At 46.3% G+C, this 19,502-nt stretch overlaps 1 protein-coding gene across 1 annotated transcript; it reads left to right on the top strand.

The window, feature by feature from the left end:
• The first annotated feature begins 7,765 nt into the window (after positions 1 to 7,765).
• Positions 7,766 to 18,360, top strand: TRIM45 (tripartite motif containing 45). The gene is made up of 6 exons (XM_053592763.1): positions 7,766 to 8,746; positions 10,750 to 11,483; positions 13,012 to 13,141; positions 13,792 to 13,906; positions 16,428 to 16,554; positions 18,093 to 18,360. Exons 1-6 carry the CDS (start codon positions 8,259 to 8,261, stop codon positions 18,239 to 18,241), a joined length of 1,743 nt encoding a protein of 580 aa, XP_053448738.1. The 5' UTR covers positions 7,766 to 8,258; the 3' UTR covers positions 18,242 to 18,360.
• The last annotated feature ends 1,142 nt before the right edge of the window (positions 18,361 to 19,502 follow it).

Below are 19,502 nucleotides of genomic sequence, written 5' to 3'. Positions count from 1 at the left end.
TCACTTAGTGTTGGTATAAATGCCATTAAATATGGGGGGAGGAGACAGGCACAGAGGCTCACACCTGTAATCCTAGCACTCTAGGAAGCGGGAGGATTGCTTGAGGCCAGGAGTTTGAGACCAGTGAGCAAAAGAGAGACCCTATCTCTACAAAAAAGAAAAAAGTAAGGTGGGCATGGTAGTGCCCACCTATAGTCCCAGTTATTCCAGAGGCTGAAGCTGGAAGATGGCTTGAGCCCAGGAGTTTGAGCTATGATGATGCCACTGCACTCTAGCCTAGGCGACAAAGTGAGGCTCTGTACAAAAAAAGGTGGAGGGGGGACTAGATTTATTATAGGAGGCAGTCCTGCTCTAACATTTGAGGGGCCATGAACAAGAGGAACAGACAGACGCACACAGCATAGGGCCTGTTCTCAGGTTTTTACTCTCTACCATAGGCCTTGCTTACTTGTGTTTGGATGGGCTTTGATAAGTTCCACCACCTCCACCAGCCACCCCTTGTCCATTTCTGCAACCTTAGTTAGTGCGCAGTTGTCCTGCACAGGCCCTGGTAGCGGGCTTTTGGCAGAGAATTTCAAGGTCATAGGTAGCTAGGACTTAGTCTGAAGCGTGAGGAGGTCATGTGGTGTGGGGAGAGATACACCTGGAATTCTTTGGCCCTTGGGAAGAGATGTGGCTGAAGAATGGCCAAGTGAGTTCTTTCAAAGTGAAGGGCCTGGGCCTGGGCCCTGGGTGTGTGGACCTAACAGCAGGACTGATGGAGATAAGTCAAAGGGAGTGGGAGTCAGAAGACATGAATTCTTGTCCCAGTTCTGCCAATAACTTCATATGTGAACTTAAGCCAATGTCTATCACATTGTGCCCCAGTTTTCTCAAACATTCATTTAATAAATATTTAACGAGCTCCAATTACAGGACACACATGTATCTAGATACTAGGGAGATACAGAGAACTCAACAGATACTTGTCCTTGCCTTCACTGACTCCCCTTTCGGACAGGGAGCAAGCCATGAAGATATTTGGGGCAAATTATTCCGAACAAAGGGTCTCTTCTTTTTTTTTATTTTGTTCTTGTTTTTGAGACAGAGCCTTATTATGTCGCCCTCGGTAGAGTGCCATAGCATCACAGCTCACAGTAACCTCAAACTCTTGGGCTTAAATGATTCTCTTGCCTCAGCCTCCCAAGCAGCTGGGACTACAGCGCCCGCCACAAAGCTGACTATTTTTTTTTTGTTGCAGTTGTCATTGTTGTTTAGCCGGCCCAGGCCAAATTCAAATCCACCAGCCTCAGTGTATGTGGCAGGCGCTGTAGCCACTGTGCTACGGGTGCTGAGCCAAAGGGCCTCTTCTAAATCAAAATTTTCATGAAAGTTGATATGTTTATTAAATACAAGTAATAAAGGAATCCTAAAAAGAAAAAAATGTATGTGAATGCCTTGCCCTTATGATCGATTCTGTAATATAACAGTAGGAGCCTCCACAACTGCTGCCTTAATTTTAATCAGGAGCATTATCACCATATGCAGCATGAAATCCAATCTCTAAATGTGCCATTCTCTTTATCTTATTACCCATTTTATTTAATTATGTATATTTTATGCAGAAGATAAATTTATACAAAAAAATCACAAAGCATTTATTCACATTTTTAAAAAATGCATCAATATAATGTGTGATTTCTTAAAAAAGGTTAATTATGAACTCTATTATGTAATAAACTAAAAAAAAGGAATTTACAGAAAGAGGTGGGTAGAGTGTGTAGTAAGTGTAAACAATCTAACAGCCACTTATGTTTATAATAAACCAACTGAGGTTGAGTGTAGCTTCCTGACTACATCAACTATAGAATGTTTGGGATCACGGCAATGTGTCAGACAACTAGGAGTCAAGTGAGAAGAGCTAAAATATGTTGGTGAAGATATTATAGCTCTATAGTGAAAACAGTATTTTAGAATTTTTTCTAAAACATTAGGTAATCATACAACTAATGCCTGTGTAGTTCTAGTTTGACTAAAAGTCGTCACATAAGGGGAGATCCAAAGTTCATATTGTTCTATTTAATCCTCCTCCAAGTTGAAGAGGGGCCCATTTTCATAAAATACCAATTATAAGGAACAATTTATACTTGCTAGATTTCACAATTATAATCATCTCAGAGTACAGTGAATGTCTAGATAAAAGGTCAAAACACCCATAAGTCAGGGCACACTGGAACCCGTGCAACCAAGCCCTTCCTTCCCTGTCCCTTCTCAGTTCAAACCAGTAAGACAGAAGAGAACACTGTCCAAGCTGCATTATTCACCATTGTATAGCTTTTTTGTGCAGCTACTTCCACTAGATGGCACTAACGATTCTGTGTTTCAGGAATTAGGCCCCTTTAAAATCAGAAGGCAAAAATGATCTCTGAAATCAACAATAAATTTCTCTGGTCATCTGTCCTGTTATTAGGATAAGTTTCTTAGAAATAAAATATGAATCTCAACTATTCATTCATTCATCCTATATTAAACCCTACTATGTTTCAGACACGGTACTGGTATTAGGCATGCAGAAACAAGACATGGTCCCTTGTCCTTAGGAGGACCAGTGTGGGCTGGGTGAGGAGGCTCACACCTGTAATCCTAGCACTTTGGAAGGCTAAGGCAGGTGGATTGCTTGAGCTCAGGAATTCAGACCAGCTTGAACAAGAGCGAGACCCCATCTCTACCAAAGATAGAAAAAATCAGCCAGGCATGGTGGCAGGTGCCTGTAGTCCCAGCTACTTGGGAAGCTGAGGCAAGAGTATTGTTTGAGCCCAAGAGTTTGAGGTTGCTATGAGCTATGACACCACAGCACTCTACCCAGGGTGACAGAGCGAGACTCTTTCTCCAAAACAGAAAAAAAGAGTTCCCAGTGTGGGAGGAGTGAAAGCAGAGGGCAGAGTCAGACAAACAAGTAAAACGTTGAAATGTTAAAAATAAGTAAATACAAAAAAAGAAAAGAAAATTGAAATGGAGAACGTTGAAGACTTGATAGTGGTCATTACAGAGTGCCATGGGTTGCCCATGCAGGGGAACCTAATGAAGACTCAGTGAATGGAGGATTCCTAGAGAAGTTGATGCCTAAACTGAGCTTTGAAGAATGAGCAGGAATTAATTAGGCAAAGAAGAGTGGGCAGGGTGTTGTAAGCAGAGCACTAGCTTGTCAAATCATAAAAGAAGGCTACAGCTCAGTGTGCATGCAGGGGTTGGCCTGGGGCCCTACCAGAAATGAAGTTGGCTGGCTAGGCTGGCAGAGGTGGGCTCATGGGAAGCCACATATAGGGAGAGTGCCAAAAAAATGTATACAAATTTTAAGAAAGAAAACAACTGCAGGCTTGGCACCCATAGCACAGTGGTTACGGTGCTGGCCACATGCACTGATGTTGGCGGGTTGAGCCTGGCCTGGGCCAGCTAAACAACAATGACAACTGCAACCAAAAAATAGCCAGGCATTGTGCCGATAGTCCCAGCTACTTGGGAGGCTGAGGTAAGAGAATCGCATAAGCCCAAGAGTTTGAGGTCGCTGTGAGCTGTGATGCCACGGCACTCTACCGAGGGCATGATAGGAGAATGTTGCAGACAAACTGGCAAATGACTAAAAGGCCTGTTTTATGAATCCACTAAGGCTGCCATCCCCAACCCTGTGTCTGGTCTGTGGGGGGTGGAGGGCTAAGCTTATATATACCCATCACTGCCTGAGCTCTGTCTCCTGTCCCCCCACACCCCACCTGTGGAAAAACTATCTCCCATGAAACCAGTCCTTGGTGCCATTGCCCCAAGGAATCCAGATATTATTCTATATTATCCAGAGGTGGTGAGGTACTGAAGGTTTTAGAATGAGGACTGACTTACATCATGTTCTTATAATTCATCTGAACTGTGTAGACCAATTGAAAACAATTTGAGGGGAAGAATAATTCAAAGACTATTGTTGTATTTGGTGGTAATATAATCCTATATTACCTTAAAACTTCTTATGCAGTAAGGTATTGGTAGTGGGGATGGGAAGAAATTGGTGTCTGCTTAGATATGGAGAAAGAAAGGAAGCCAGGAGCACTATAAAGTTTCAAGCTGGAGGGAAGGGAAAATGATACTCTGGAGAAAATGAAACGGGACAAATCAGACAGCACAGTTTGGTGAGCAAAGAAGTTCAATGAAGTTTAAGATATGTGGGGACATAAGGTGATGCAAATACATTTGGGTGCAGATTTATAATAAATAGTGACAAAAGCTGAGGGGAGAGGTCAGTACTAGAAGTGTGGGTCTGGGAATTATCTTCCCAAGAGGAAATGTAGAAGGAAAAAGTACAGGATAAGATGGAGAAAGAGGAGCTAGTGAGGTATAAGAAGCATTCCAAGACATTAGAATGTTTGACTTGCAGAGGATTTCACAAGTCAAGGAGGAGGCAAGGTTTAAGGATAAAGAATTACAAAACAATGGTGAATACTAATTGCATACGGAACAAAGGCCAGCAATATGGTTGTCCAAGATCCGCAAGAAGAAAGTCAGGAGGAAAGAAGTGAGGAATGATTGGGTGGTAGTGGTGATAATAAGAAGATAGTCGGTAAGGCGCCGGCCCCATATACCGAGGGTGGCGGGTTCAAACCCGGCCCCGGCCAAAACTGCAACCAAAAAATAGCCGGGCGTTGTGGCAGGCGCCTGTAGTCCCAGCTGCTCGGGAGGCTGATGCAAGAGAATCACTTAAGTCCAGGAGTTGGAGGTTGCTGTGAGCTGTGTGAGGCCACGGCACTCTACCGAGGGCCATAAAGTGAGACTCTGTCTCTACAGAAAAAAAAAAAAGAAGAAGATAGTGATGAAAGCAGGGAGTGAGAGTACTCTTTTAAAAAATGTAGTGGTAGAGTGGATGCTGTGGCTCGGGCCTGTAATCCCAACATTGTGGGAGACCAAGGAGGAAGGACAGCTTGAGTCCAGGCTTTAAAGACCAGCCTGGGCAATATAGCAACACACTGTCTCTACAAAAAATACAAATAAAATAAAACACAAGAGTTTGAGGTTACAGAGAGGTATAATCAGGCTACTGTGTTCTAGCCTGTGCAGCAGAGCAAGACCTTGCGTCAAGAAAGAAAGGAAAAGGAAAAAGAAAGAAAGAAAGAGGAGAGAGAGAGAGAGAGAGAGAGAGAGAGAGAGAGAGAGAGAGAAGAAGAAGAAGAAGAAGAAGAAGAAGAAGAAGAAGAAGAAGAAGAAGAAGAAGAAGAAGACGACGACGATGAGGAGGAGGAGGAGGAGACAACGATGACGAGGAAGAAGACGAAGAGGAGGAGGGGGGAAGGGAGGGGGAAGGATGGGGGAAGGAGAAGGAAGGAAAAAGAAAATAAATGAAGAAATGTAATGGTGAGAGCCACCAAAGTCAATAAGTTGAAAGGAAGCTGGGTTGAGAGAGTTTGTTTCCCTTTCAGGACTTGCTCATAACTCTTGGGAGAAGAATAGGCTAGTAAAGGACTGACTGAAAACACTGGAGGAACAAGGTTTTGAGGAGGTAGGAGAGGTTGGGGTGAAGAACAAAGATCATGGATTGAAAAAAGGCAACAGGAGGGGTATGAGAAGAGGTGTGAAGAATCACAGATTTTTCAATAGAAAGGTGAGGGTGTTCTTGAGACAGCCTTGTTTTCCAAACTTAAAGGAAGGCAGTTGACTGCTGAGTGTGTGAGACTTCTGATGCTTCAGAAAGCTGAGAAAGGAAAGGGTAGAGATGGCTGCAGTAGAATTTTAGGACATCGTAAGACTGTGTTCAAGACCCAGATGCTTTAACTTGAGCTGGCCACCCCCTCCTTGAGGCTATCTCCTCACAAAATTGTCAGATGAGTAAATGAGATAATGCACATGTAAATTATAAAGCACTTTGTACACAAGAGAAATTTGGAATAGCTACCACAGGAAATGTGATACATCATGAATAAGGGATGAAGCAAAGCATAGCCAAGCATCAGGTAGGGTAAAGGTGAAGTTCAAAGTAAGAATATATAGCAAGGCCAAGTCCAGACAGTTTTTGCCACTTACTGTAGCAGAAGAGAACGCATATTCTAAAGGAGGGTAGCGGCCAGAAGAACGAGTGGCTGAAAAAACCCGAGGTAAGGACTATTTTTCATTTGGAAACTGCATGTGTAATTTTTATTTAAAAGTGGCATTTTGACCCATTGACATGCTATATTTTCGAAATGGCTAAGCACTTCCATTTTTGTATTTTACAGTTTTTATATTTTAAGTCATCTTTTTGTTCCCCCCTAGATATCTTTTAATAGCTTAGCTCCAGGACCTAGGCCTGAACCATGAAACAGGATAACAACTGCTGGTGCGGTCTAAGTCAAGTAGGTAAGGTCACGAACAAAGCAAGCAGTGAGCAAGCCGGATACACTACACAGGATAAACGACCAGAGACAATGAGAACAGGTGGAGGGCAAAGAACCAGCGTGTTACCGGGTTTTTGGTTTGTTTTTATTTTTAGAGACAGAGTCTCACTTTGTCGCCCTCAGCAGAGTGCTGTAGAGTCACAGCTCACAGCAACCTACAGCTCTTGGGCTTAGGAGATTCTCAGCCTCCCGAGTAGCTGGGACTAAAGGCGCCCACCACAACGCCCAGCTCTTTTTGTTGTTGTTGTTGCAGTTTGGGTGGGGTCGGGTTCGAACCCGCCACCCTTGGTATATGTGGCCGGTGCCCTACTCACTGAGCCACAGGCGTTTCCCTGTTTTTCTTTTTTTTTAATTTTGGAGATCCAGGTCCCAGATCTCCCAGGTTTAACAGGCCGCCATGGCTGAATCGAGGACACTTAGAAGAGACAAGGAAATTATGAAACTTAAGGGTGCCAGATGTGTTCACTGGTTCAGCTTGTGAGCCCACAAAGGGATTGTCCCTTGCTGACAACCTCCACTGTCGCATTGTGACCAGCAGGAACAGAGTCAAACATACTCTGCTCAGTACGTAGAATTCCGGGTGACAAATTATCTATGTAAATCATCTGCACTCTTCCGCACTGCCGAAACAGTCTTCTCAAGCCCGCGGAGCAAGCTCCCCTAGGGTGGCCCAGAGAACGCTCAATTCTAGACTCCAGTTCACTGGTCTCCTTAACTGGTCCTCAGAACCAGAGCCCCCAACCCTGGAAAATACCAATGACTGGCAAGCCCCGGGAGTTCTCGCAACTCGCACGTTAGGCCTGAGGGATTTGTGAACCAAAATAAGCTCGGGAGGCCGAGGAGGAGAGCTCGCAGGTGTGCAACAGAGAGGTCATCGCCCGGCAGCGCCAGAGGTTTCTGGGACCCGAAAAACGCCTCCTAGAACTCCCAGCCAGCTCCGGGCAGAGCGCGCCGGGCCAGCTGACAGCAACACCCACCAATGAGGGAGCCTAGCCTGCGTCCGTGCGACCAATCCGAGGGCGGAAAAGGGGCCGTCCTTGTGTCATATTAGTGAGGCCTCTCTGGTCGCCACAGAGATAAAGACCGGGCTAGTACCGGTGAAATAGTGACGCTGGTTACGCTATTCCGCTCACTCCCAGCCTTGCCCTTTTCCTTTTACAGAGCTAGGAGCTCTCCGCCGGCCCTGCCTCCGGCCCTTAGTTGCGTCCCGCCCTCCGCGTGGAATTCCCAAAGCTTAATGGATGCTGATAATGTCAATCTAGAGGGCGGTGGGGCCCAGAGCGGCAAGGGCCGCCCCTCTCGGACGGTGATTGGACTTATCGGAGTAGACGCGGGCTGGGATTGGTGCGAGGAGAGGCTAGATCTTTCTGGCATCTGGGCCGAGCGCGGGGAGGCGGTGACTGCCGCTGACTCGGCGGGGGTTCTGAGCTCTTTTTCCCGGCGCGCGTACTCCGCGGAAGAAAGGAGCGAGAGGGCTTTCTACCTCATCGCGCTGGGCCAGGGGTGGCGCTTGTCGCGTGGCGGGCGCGAGATCAGTGGAGCGGGAGGCGGGAGGGGGGTGGCAGTGGAGGGTGCGGGAGGTTCAGGGGTCGGGGAGTTGACGCCAGGACTAGCTCCTGGGAGGCAAAGGAGGGCGTGTCAAGTTTGGTATGGGATGCAATGGAAAGGAGGGGGCCCTTCTGAGTAGATCCCAGGGTGGTTCCTTTGCGGAATCCTCTTCCCGTTTGCCCTTTAATTTGCCAACAAGAGAGTCCCCATGGTCTCTGTTCAAGTTCTGGAAATTTTCTCTTTGGGTGGGTTTTATCACCTGCTTCTTCATTATAGAATTGCCCAGGGCCTTGTCTGATACTGAGCACAAACGTGGGGAATATGTCAGAAAACAAGAAGCCGCTGCTGGGCATCTTGAGCAAAGTCCCCAGTGGGTCTACACTTGGGAGCTCAGGCAAGACTCACTGTCCTTTATGCATGGGGCTTTTCAAAGCCCCCAGGCTCTTGCCTTGTTTGCACACGGTTTGCACCACTTGTCTGGAGCAGCTGGAACCCTTCTCAGTAGTGGATTTCCGAGGGGGAGACTCTGACACAAGCTCTGAGGGGTCAGTATACCAGGAACTCAAGCCACGCAATCTACAGCCACAGATCAGCATCCTCTGTCCGGTATGTGATGCTCATGTGGACCTGCCCATTGGTGGAGTGAAGGCTCTAACCATAGACCACCTGGCCATGAATGACGTGATGCTGGAGAGTCTGCGTGGAGAAGGCCAGGGCCTGGTGTGTGACCTGTGCAGCGACAGGGAAGTAGAGAAGAGGTGTCAGACCTGCAAAGCCAATCTCTGCCACTTCTGCTGCCAGGCTCATAGGTAAAGATGGGCTACCTCACCTGGTGTGGCTTAAGAGTAGAGAACAAAGAGGTGTCAAAACAAATCCCTTGTGAGCACATGGAAAGGAAAGCCTTTTCAAATATCAAAAGTCAAAGAGCAATCGATATGCGATGCTATTGCAAATTCTCTAGGACAGTTAGGTCAACCTAATATAATTCCTGGAGTAATCACAGCAGTGAAGTTTGCTTAGTCCTTTTCAGCTTACAAAGGACATCTACAGTTTGCTTCAGTCATCAGACATTTGTGTAGTGAATAATATTACTTGCTGCTGGGGAAACAGGAGAATGAAAATAATAACATAGAACCTGTTTTTGATCTCATTTGGTTATTACATCTCTTAGAAAAGCAAGTACTGTTTTCACTCCCGCCTATTAATTGAGGAATTTGAAGCTTAGCAATAATTTAAAAAGGCCCTACAAGTGGTAAGTGTGTAACAACAGAGCATTAAATTTAGAGCATCTGACAACATTCTGTGCTTCCTTCCTAGTACAGGTACTGATTGGCTGGGACTCACTTTGGTCTTTGCACTGTACCCTAGAGTTACTCTGGATTTTGGTGAGGTCAGCTGGTAGGAGTTAGTTGGGGTGCGTGTCTTTTTTGGCATGTGGTGAGTAGTTTGTCACATGAATCACTCTTTGTCCCTTATTCTCCCCCACTACATTTTAGGGCATCAGAATAATAAATGACCATGGTTTTAGGATTAGCCTCATACAGTTTTTAGGTTGTGACTTCCATTTGTTTTCTGGCCTCACCAATAGAACAAGTTAGTAGTCTGTAGTCTTTCTGTTTTTTTTTTTTCCTGGCAGTTTTTGGTCGGGGTTGGGTTTGAACCCACCACCTCTGGTACATGGGGCCGGCGCCCTACTCCTTTAAGCCATGGGTGCTGTCCTAGTCTTTCTATTTTTAACTCATAATTATGTGATAGTCCCTGTGACCGTCTTGCTCGCAGCTAAGCAGCTGACCCTATTTTCTCTGCAGCCACTGTTCTGACGCCAGAATAAGCCTATAAGCTTCAAGTTGATAACAGTGCTATTGGGGGAACCCCTAGCAGTCACTGTAGTTTCCTAGGGATTTCCCTGAATCTCTAGAGGGTTACAGAAAAGGGGATTTAAAGAGAAAGAGCTTTGATTGCACTGACTTTTTAAAAAATTTTTTGAGACAGGGTCTCACTCTGTCACCCTCCGTGAAGTGCCATGGGGTCACAGCTCACAGCAACCTCAAACTCTTGAGCTTAAGTGATTCTCTTGCCTCAGCCTCCCAAGTAGCTGGGACTAAAGGCGCCCACCACAATGCCCGGGCTAGTTTTTTGTTGAAGTTGTCATTGTTGTTCAGCTGGCCCAGGCCGGGTTCAAACCCACCAGCCTCGGTGTACGTGGCTGGCGCCGTAACCACTGTGCTACGGGGGCTGAGCCTGATTGCACTGACTATTGATTTCAGTCTTTTTAATAATGTTTGTGACCCTGGAGGGAAATTCCAGCCTCCTGATTTGGGTGATGTAGATACTGGACGAGGGAAATGCTTAGATGTGAGCTGGATGAGACTTCGTGTCAGTACCGTCTAGCTCTCTTTAGTTTAATCACTTGGAGTTTATTGCTATGCCATCTGGCACAGTTTCTGTCCCTTGGTGCTCGTTTTCTACTGTGCTCTCACCTCTAGCCTTAGGAAGCAGGTTGTCTAAACTTGCCAAATTAACTCTTTGGGGAAAGTTCTAGTATGTAGTCTTAGTGTTGCAACCTTTTGCAAAGACATGTACCAGGTTGGAGCCCTGGTCTATTCTCATTTTGTTCTGTACAAGAGCCCTTTCAGGTAAGTATTGTCCCCACTGTACAGACAAGGAACTGGACTTAGAGAGGATCATGCAATTAGAGGTTAGAGCAAGAAATTTGTTTAGCTTTAGAGCCTAGGCTCCTAAAACCTCTCTGCTGTACTGTTTTCCAAACAGAAGTATTCCCTTATCTCCTGTTTCTGACTTTTGTCCCTAGACGGCAGAAGAAAACAACTTACCATACCATGGTAGACCTCAAAGACTTGAAAGGCTACAGCCAGATTGGGAAGCCCATCCTGTGCTCCACTCACCCTGCGGAGGAGCTGAGGCTGTTCTGTGAGCTCTGTGACCAGCCTGTGTGCCGGGATTGTGTGGTGGGGGAGCACCGGGAGCATCCCTGCGAATTCACCAGCAATGTCATCCACAAGCATGGGGACTTCGTGCGGGAGCTCCTCAAAGGCACCCAGCCCCACGTGGAGGCCCTGGAGGAAGCCCTGGACCAGATCGGAAGGATGAACAGTGCCCTCCAGGAGCGAGTGGAGGCAGTGGCAGCCAACGTCCGAACATTCTCGGAGGGCTACATCAAAGCCATTGAGGAGCATCGGGACAAGCTGCTGAAGCAGCTGGAAGACATACGGGTCCAGAAGGAGAACTCCTTGCAGCTGCAGAAGGCACAGCTGGAACAGCTGCTGGCAGACATGCGCACAGGGGTGGAGTTCACCCAGCACTTGCTGAGCAGCGGCTCCGATCTGGAGATCCTCATCACCAAGGGAGTGGTGGTAGAGCGGCTTAGGAAGCTGAACAAAGTTGAGTACAGTGCCCGTCCTGGAGTGAACGATAAGATATGTTTCTCTCCCCAGGAGAAAGCAGGCCAGTGCCATGGCTATGAAGTTTACGGGACCATTAATACCAAAGAGGTTGATCCAGCCAAGTGTGTCCTTCAAGGAGAAGGTAGGAAGGCCCACTGGCCTTGAGAGGGTAGTGGACAGGAATGTGGCACTTAAAGACTGGTGGCTTGTTCAGCTAGGTAGCACTCGCCCACAGACCAGTTACCCAGGGTGGGGTGGGGGACACAAACTTATCTGAAAGACAGTGATCCTTTCCTCTCTGATTGTTTCTGGTCAGGGCACAGTTAATATTTAATTCAAGCATAAAGCTTGACCCTTTTCTAGTTCAGAGAGTGAGTCCCAGCATACTCAGGGATAAGGCTTCATTTCTATCAGATGACAGAACAGAGACAGTGGCCCGGGGGACAACTAGGGCAGGGCACATCCTGCCTGCCCAAAGAGGAGAATGGCAGGCCCTGGATTGCTTAGATCAAGTTCTGAAGGGGGTTTCACAGGAATGAGCAAGATTATGATTTCCTTCTTTTATGTTCTTTTTCGTTCATATAAGCTGTCTTGGCATTTTAAAGAACATGGTAAATGTTTCATTCAGGAGGGGAGGAAATGGTGTCTTTTGACCAGTATTCTTTTCTAAAGGAAACATGTTATTCATGGATCAGTCCTGATTGGGATATTGTATCCTAGAGCCATTATGATTCTGGCACAAGAATTCTTTTTTTTTGAGACAGAGCCTCAAGCTGTCACCCTAGGTAGAGTGCTGTGGCATCACAGCTCACAGCAACCTCTAACTCCTGTGCTCAAGTGATTCTCTTGTCTCAGCCTCCCAAGTAGCTGGGACTACAGGGCCAGCCACAACGCTCAGCCATTTTGTTGTTGTTGTTGTAGTGTCACTGTTGTTTGGCAGCCCTGGGCTGGATTCATACCTGCTAGCTCTGGTGTATGTGGCTGGTGCCTTAGCCGTTTGAACTATAGGTGCCGAGCCAAGAATTCTTAACTGTTTGGAAGTCATAGATCCCCTTAAGAATGTTAACTTGGGTGTACAATTTCAAGAGAATACTAGATCCTTCATAAGCCTTTTCATAGACCTCAGGAGTACATGAACCCCCCAGTGTTTGTTCCCCCTGAATGTTGGATGAGGAACTGGGTGGCTACTGGGTATTCCCCCAGTGCTTGGCATGAGCTGCTGAGTCACAGAGGATCTCACAACGTGGAGAGTCCAAGCTGGTCAGCTGTACGCCCTGCCTTTTCCAGCAGGATCTGGAGCTTAGAGTGGTTTGGGGGTCACTAGCCTCTCTCACAGGGTTTGATCCCTCAACTATTCCTCTGAGGAATAGTTGAGGGATCAATCGTGAGTATTGTCAAAGCTCCCTCAGGGCTGAAGTTAAGGTCCAGGATCCTGCGTCATCCAAGAGCAGCTGCTGGCTGAGAGAGAACCAGGTTCACCAGAGGTGGTTCCCAAGAGGTTTATACTCTGCGAGGCAGAGGGTAAGAGGAAAGAAAGGGAGCAGGGTGGTTACAATAAACAGGAAGCACAACCTTTTGTCCTGAAGAGAAAAAGCAAGGTGGTGTCTGACTTGGGGTTGGAGTCACTGCAGTTTGCCTTGGAGGTGAGGTTTGCACATTTATCTTTGCAGATCTCCACAGAGCCCGGGAGAAACAGACAGCCTCTTTCACTTTGCTTTGTAAGGATGCCACAGGCGAGAGCATGGGCAAGGGAGGAGACAACGTTCAAGTCACTGTTGTCCCTGAAGATAAGAAAGACAGGTTTGTATGACATGGTTAGGTGGCATGGGTGACAGGCAGTGAGGAGACTACAGACACGAGGTCCTTTGAGATGTCAGAGAGGTTAGCCATGGTTCACGAGGTCCTTTGAGATGTCAGAGAGGTTAGCCATGGTGTTACATCTTGCCTACCCATGATGGTATAAAAAAATGTGATACGATTGGTTGGACCAAAGGTGCTTTCTTGAATAGGCTTTATACCTGTACTCAACTCTCTCCCAAAGGTGTGGTCTGCTCTTCAGATTGCCCTCTGTCCCAAGTTTTGGAATAGACTGAAAAATCTTCTGTTTCAATAGTGCCCTTTTCAAAATTCAGACCCTTTCACTACTAAACTTGCCAGGAGCGTATTTGTATTTCTCTGGAACTGGAGTATGGTGGGGCAGGAAAGAGCAAGAGGGTTCAATTGAAAAGAACACAATAAGGAGCTCATCTGACTGTCAGCCTACATTAGAATTGATCTACTTACCTTCTGTTGTAAAATTAACTTCTAAGGCTAGTGGAAGACCCATGCTGTTTGGGGATGTTTAAAATTAATATCGAATGGAATAGTGTAAGAGTTTCCATTCTAAAGTGATAGCAACTGAAGCAGGGTATGGGGAGTGAGTGGTTTTTTGAACTTTAATCTCCATTCAGTCCAGTCAGAGCGATGGTCCAGGATAACAAGGATGGGACATACTATGTTTCCTACACCCCCAAGGAACCAGGGGTCTATGTTGTGTGGGTCTGCGTCAAAGAGCAACATGTGCAGGTGAGTGAGGCCCGCATGTGCTTCCCTGAAAGCCTGTCACCCAGTCCCCTGGGTGTTGGTTTTAGGACCTGGGGACATTTCTCCCAGTGTCAGCTGTGGAGAGACTGACCAGGATTCTCTTTTCTTCTCTGAAGTTTAAGGCTGCCCAGATTTTGCCACTCTCATTCTTACTGGAGGATGTTGTTGGCCATAAGAACTCTGTATCCCTATTTCACCTCCTGGCAGTTATGCTTATATTTCATCCCTCTCCTAGTTGGTTTGTTAGAGTTCTTAATTTGGGGAAGATTGATCATGGGGGGCAGTCTGCCAGTAGATAAGCACACACAGTCCAGAGCTAAAATCTAGCTCAGGATTTCCCACTTTTGTTCAAATTGTGACCAGACATGGATTTACTGGAACACAATTGGTAGGGTTATGCCACCTCCTCTCAACTGACAAGTTATCATCTGGCTAGCCATCTGCCCATGTAACTCTCTACTGTTTTACATATATGCTAATCTGTTACCATGGTTACTATAAACAATTAAACCACCAAAAGTTACTGTTACCACGGTTGTGACATGTTACCATGTTACATCATCACCATGTTACCTGGTCACTATAAACAAGTATAACAAAGGAGCAAGTATAACACAAATGAGGTAACACTTTCCTCCACCAACAAGTGTAGTGCTTTCTAGTTTACATTATGTATTTTCTTTTTGAGACAGAGTCTCAAATCTGTTGCCCTGGGTAGAGTGCTGTGGCAGTCTCAGCTCACAGCAACCTCAAACTCCTGGGCTCAAGTGATCCTCTCTTGGCTCAGCCTCCCAAGTAGCTGGGACTACAGGCGCCACAACACCTGGCTTTTTTGTTCTTATAGTTGTCGTTGTTGGTCAGGCCAGGGCTGGGTTTGAACCGGCCAGCTCCAGTGTATGTGGCTGGTGCCCTAGCTACTGAATTACAGGTGTCCAGCCTGAGATTATGAATTTTTAAAAACTGGGTAATACAGGTCAGGCAGAATCTCTGCTGACATTGAAGTAGTCAGAAATCAACACTGATGGGCACAATGAAATGCCATACAGCATCATGGCGTGTTAGGCTTGGGGTCTGAGCACTAGGAAACACTTATTCAATAGCCATTTATTGCTACTTAATTACAGTATGTCAAGAACAGATCAGTGTTTTTACATTCATTATTTCAGTTTTATCCAAAACCACAGCAAATCACTGTCCAGTTAGACTGAGAGACCAAACTTGCCATAACACACAGTAACTCTGTAGCAAAATTGGAAGTTGAACTCCATTTCTTGGAACTTCAAGTTGTTTTTTAAGTAGATTGTAAACTAAAAGCAGAGGAAACTTATCATCTGAAAGACTGCTAAGTGCTTGGCTCTCTACTTTGTGCTTTCTCAAAGTATATGATTCTTAGGGAGGCACAGTACAACACTTTTATTAAATCATTTTAAATATAGAGTAAAAATGACTAACAGTTATCCTTGAAGGAAAGTTAGCAAATTAGACAGTTATTAATTTGAGAATTATGAGCCACGTACACCTTAACCTTTCTCCCTTCCATATATCTTTACAGATATATGGAATATATAGTTCTAGGATAACTATATGGTTAAACAGATGTGTCTATCCTGGATAGAGGGGTGGAAGGAAAGAGGCTAGCTCAGTATGTTAAGAGAAGAGGCACATGGCTGAGAAATTAGAGACCCAGAGGATGTCCTAGCCTTGAGTTTATAACATTCTGCTAATAACCCTTGAGATTCCTTAAGAATTGAGACTGGGCGATGCCTGTGGCTCAGTGAGTAGGGCACCGGCCCCATATGCCGAGGGTGGCGGGTTCGGACCCAGCCCTGGCCAAACTGCAACAACAGCAAAAAAAAAATAGCCGGGCGTTGTGGTGGGCGCCTGTAGTCCCAGCTGCTCGGGAGGCTGAGGCAAGAGAATCGCGTAAGCCCAAGAGTTAGAGGTTGCTGTGAGCCATGTGAGGCCACGGCACTCTACCCGAGGGCGGTATAGTGAGACTCTGTCTCTACAAAAAAAAAAAAAAAAAAAAAAGAATTGAGACTGGGAATTCTAGAGACCAAAGTCAGTTGTATGAAAGCAAAAATTGAGATAATGTGTCACATGATATATCTTACTTCCCTTCATGCAAGGCAGAGTAAGGCAAATTCATTAAGGAAAGCTCATGCTTATTGTGGCGGGGGCTTCTTGCTTCTTGCGCCATCTTGCCGGAGCAAGCCCAGTTAATACAGACGTCACTGAAAATGGAGCTGAGTCTGTATGAGCCCAGTCAGTGTCCAGAGAGCAGCCACAGGCCTGTACTGAATAATCAGGTGCACAGGCTGCATTTGTATCGGCTCCCACCCTGCTGAGCAGGGTTCTTGCCCTCAAATCTCTGTTTCTCTCCTGCTGTCCTTGTCCCTCCAAGGACAGGCCTGTCCCTTAGACTCTTTAGCACGTAGTGCTGCTCAGCATACCTTGTTGACTCATAAGGTGCTGTTCTTTGCTTTTGGTCTGAACGCTGAAGGGCTCTCCATTCAATGTGACAGTCAAGAGGAAGCACCGCTCACACCCAGGTGTGTTTCACTGCTGCACCTTCTGCTCCAGCGGAGGCCAGAAGACCGCGCGCTGTGCCTGTGGGGGTACCATGCCAGGTATGGAAAGTCAGTGCCCTCTGGGCCTGTCTGCCCACAGTGGGAACCAGGTGACGGCCCTCCATGGCCACACCAGCACCACATGTGTGGACTTGGGCTCTGTTTCTAGGAAGGACAGTCTGTACAGGGATGCCACTGTTCTACAAGTGCCACTTAAAGCTTCCTTGTCCTGAATGGAGATGGGATCTTTACAAGTTCCTTCAGCTTTTAGTTTTGATACGGTTCATGGATCCAATGATCCCTGTGCTTTATTTATTTGTTTTGAGACAGAGTCTCACTCTGTCCTGAGTAGGATAGAGTGCTGTGGCATCATAGCTCACAGCAACCTCAAACTCAGGCTCAAGAGATCCTCTTGCCTCAGCCTCCCCAGTAACTGGGACTACAGGCACCCACCACAACACTTGGCTAATTTTTCTATTTTTAGAGACTGGGTCTTGCTGTTGCTCAGGCTGGTCTCCAACTCCTAAACTTGAGCAATCCACCTTCCTTAGCATCCCAGAGTGTTAGGATTACAGGAGTAAACCATAGCACCCAGCCTCTGGGGGATTCTTAATTTCACAGTACCCTTTCCTGGCAGCCTGAGCAGTGAGAAAAATGTAGACCCATGTTTTTCCTTTTAAAATTTTAAGTAGATTTTAAATGGGGCACAGCTGGGAGAGTGGATGATTAGACCAATTGTTTTGGTGTAGAGGGGAACATCAGCTCAGGCAGAGGATCTAATTACTTTTTAAAAACTTATTCTAGTATATCCTTGCTTTAATGGTGGGCCATTAAATAGGCTTTTGTGCCCTTCTGTGTAAACACTTCATGGTCTACCTTTTTTAATGTCCACCGATCTATTTCAATCATTTTACAGTTTTAATTGGGTTTATTTTACAGTTAAAGTCCAAAGTAGTTCATCTACTTCAAGCAGCAAATTTTAATACTACAGTGTTCTTAGAGCTTGGACTAACATGAGTTGATTTGCAGTGATGTCATTTTCTTGTTGTTTTTTGAGACAGAATCTCACTTTTTCACCCTTTGGTAGAGTGCTGTGAAGTCATAGCTCATAGCAACCTCAAACTCCTGGGCTCAAGCGATTCTCTTGCCTTAGCCTCCCAAGTAACTGGGACTACAGGCGCCCGCCACAGTGCCGGGCTATTTTTAGAGATGGGGGTCTTGCTCTGGCTCAGGCTGGTCTTGAACCTGTAAGCTCAGGCAATCCACCCACCTCGGCCTCCAAGTACTGAGATTACAGGCGTGAGCCACTGTGCCTGGCCTTTTTTATTTTTTATTTTTTTTAGCAGAAGCAATAGAACAACAGTTTATTAAGATAGGAAAGCTTCCAGCAGGATGGAAGGTGTGCCACCTCGGCTGGCTGCTGTGGTCAGTCTTGAGAGTCCTGATGGCAGAGCCGTCAGGTAGCTTGTTCCTCTCGCCAGGTTTCTCTTAGTCGTTCTCACTCCTGTGAGTATGTGTGTTGCCAGGGGGGTTACTTTCCATGGTCACTGCAGGACTCTGTTCTAACAGTCATTTCTCCCTTTCTTTGTACCGTGCAGGTGGGTACCTAGGCTGTGGCCACGGACACAAAGGCCACCCCGGCCGTCCCCACTGGTCCTGCTGTGGGAAGTTTAATGAGAAGTCTGAATGCACATGGGCAAGTGGGCAGAGTGCACCCAGGAGTCTACTTAGGACGGTGGCACTCTGAGAGTTTCCTGGGGACATGAGCTAACACTGTAGACAGCAGCACCTCAGATTACCAGAAGACCCCAGACCTTGATTAATTCTGAAGAAACTGATAAAATTAAAGACAAAGTGCCTTATCTTACATTGGAGTTCAAATGCTTTTTTTGTGAGTTTCTCTGTACTTTCGCTGTACTTCCCAATGGTTGAGCACGGAAAACCCGCTACATTTCCCTTTTTCTCTCTATACCACTGAGTACAGGGATGGAGGTATCTGTGCCCCTGGAACTTAGAAATCATAGGAGTTAAGTCTTTATTTTCTAATATAACCATTTTTATTTTTCCCTGAGCTGCATATTATTTAGATAATTCTCTCAAAGAATAAAAACTTCCTTTCATCTTACCAGTTTTCATTAGCACACATGTGGTGGGTTCACTGATGGCCGTGTCTGTCACGGCTCTAGAGCGACCCCTGCTGTTACCGAAGGCGTCCCCCTCTTCCCTCTGGATGCATGTTCACCCTCTGCCCCCAAACCTGGGCCAAGGACCTACACATGGAAAGTCAGTAAAGGGAATAGTGTTGAATTAGACCCTCTAATATTTATTGCAGTTCTAGTCATGCCAGACACTCTGGATACCTTTGCCCTCCTCCCACCTCTTTGTTTTTTGGGGAGTAGGCTTTGCTTTTGTCTCTATAGCTGGAAACGTAGCTGGAATCTGGCTCTTACAGCATGCCTTCTTGGCTCCTAGAGAATTCTGGGGAGAATGTGTACACAGTGCCAGTCTTCAGCCCTGCCCAGGTCTGCACTGTACAATTTTGTGTGTTCTTCTGAGACTCTTGATTTCTTATACAGTAATAAACTCAGCATGTATTAGATGCAGTCATTGAAATCTGCATTGGAAGATACCTTAAGGAGTGGGTGACTCAACTGAGTAGTGAATTGGGTCAGACAAGGAAGTGAAGTAACTAGATGATGACTGTCAGGTCATCAGGGAATATGTTCCTCCCGGGAGCTGACAGACATGGGCTGCACGGTAGCCGTAAATACTAAGGTATCACCCATACCGTCACCCTTTTCTGGAAATACTCCCTTCAGCCTCTTTCTGTGACCCAAATATGATCTTCCCAGAAAACACTGCTGTCCCTGTCACCCTCTCAAGTTACCAGCTATTTGCTCCTCCCTACTTTTTCTGTCACTGGGCCCAAAGATCAGCTGGGATCCTTTTGGTTCCTCCCTGCTGCTTTAAGATCAGTGGTTCTCCCCTGACAGCAGTTCTGGTGCGTC

Source organism: Nycticebus coucang, chromosome 5 (assembly GCF_027406575.1).
Source record: "Nycticebus coucang isolate mNycCou1 chromosome 5, mNycCou1.pri, whole genome shotgun sequence".
In the NCBI taxonomy this organism is placed as follows: Eukaryota; Metazoa; Chordata; class Mammalia; order Primates; family Lorisidae; genus Nycticebus; species Nycticebus coucang.
The sequence above is the reverse complement of the archived record's forward strand: the minus strand, read 5'-3'. Positions and strand labels throughout refer to the sequence as shown.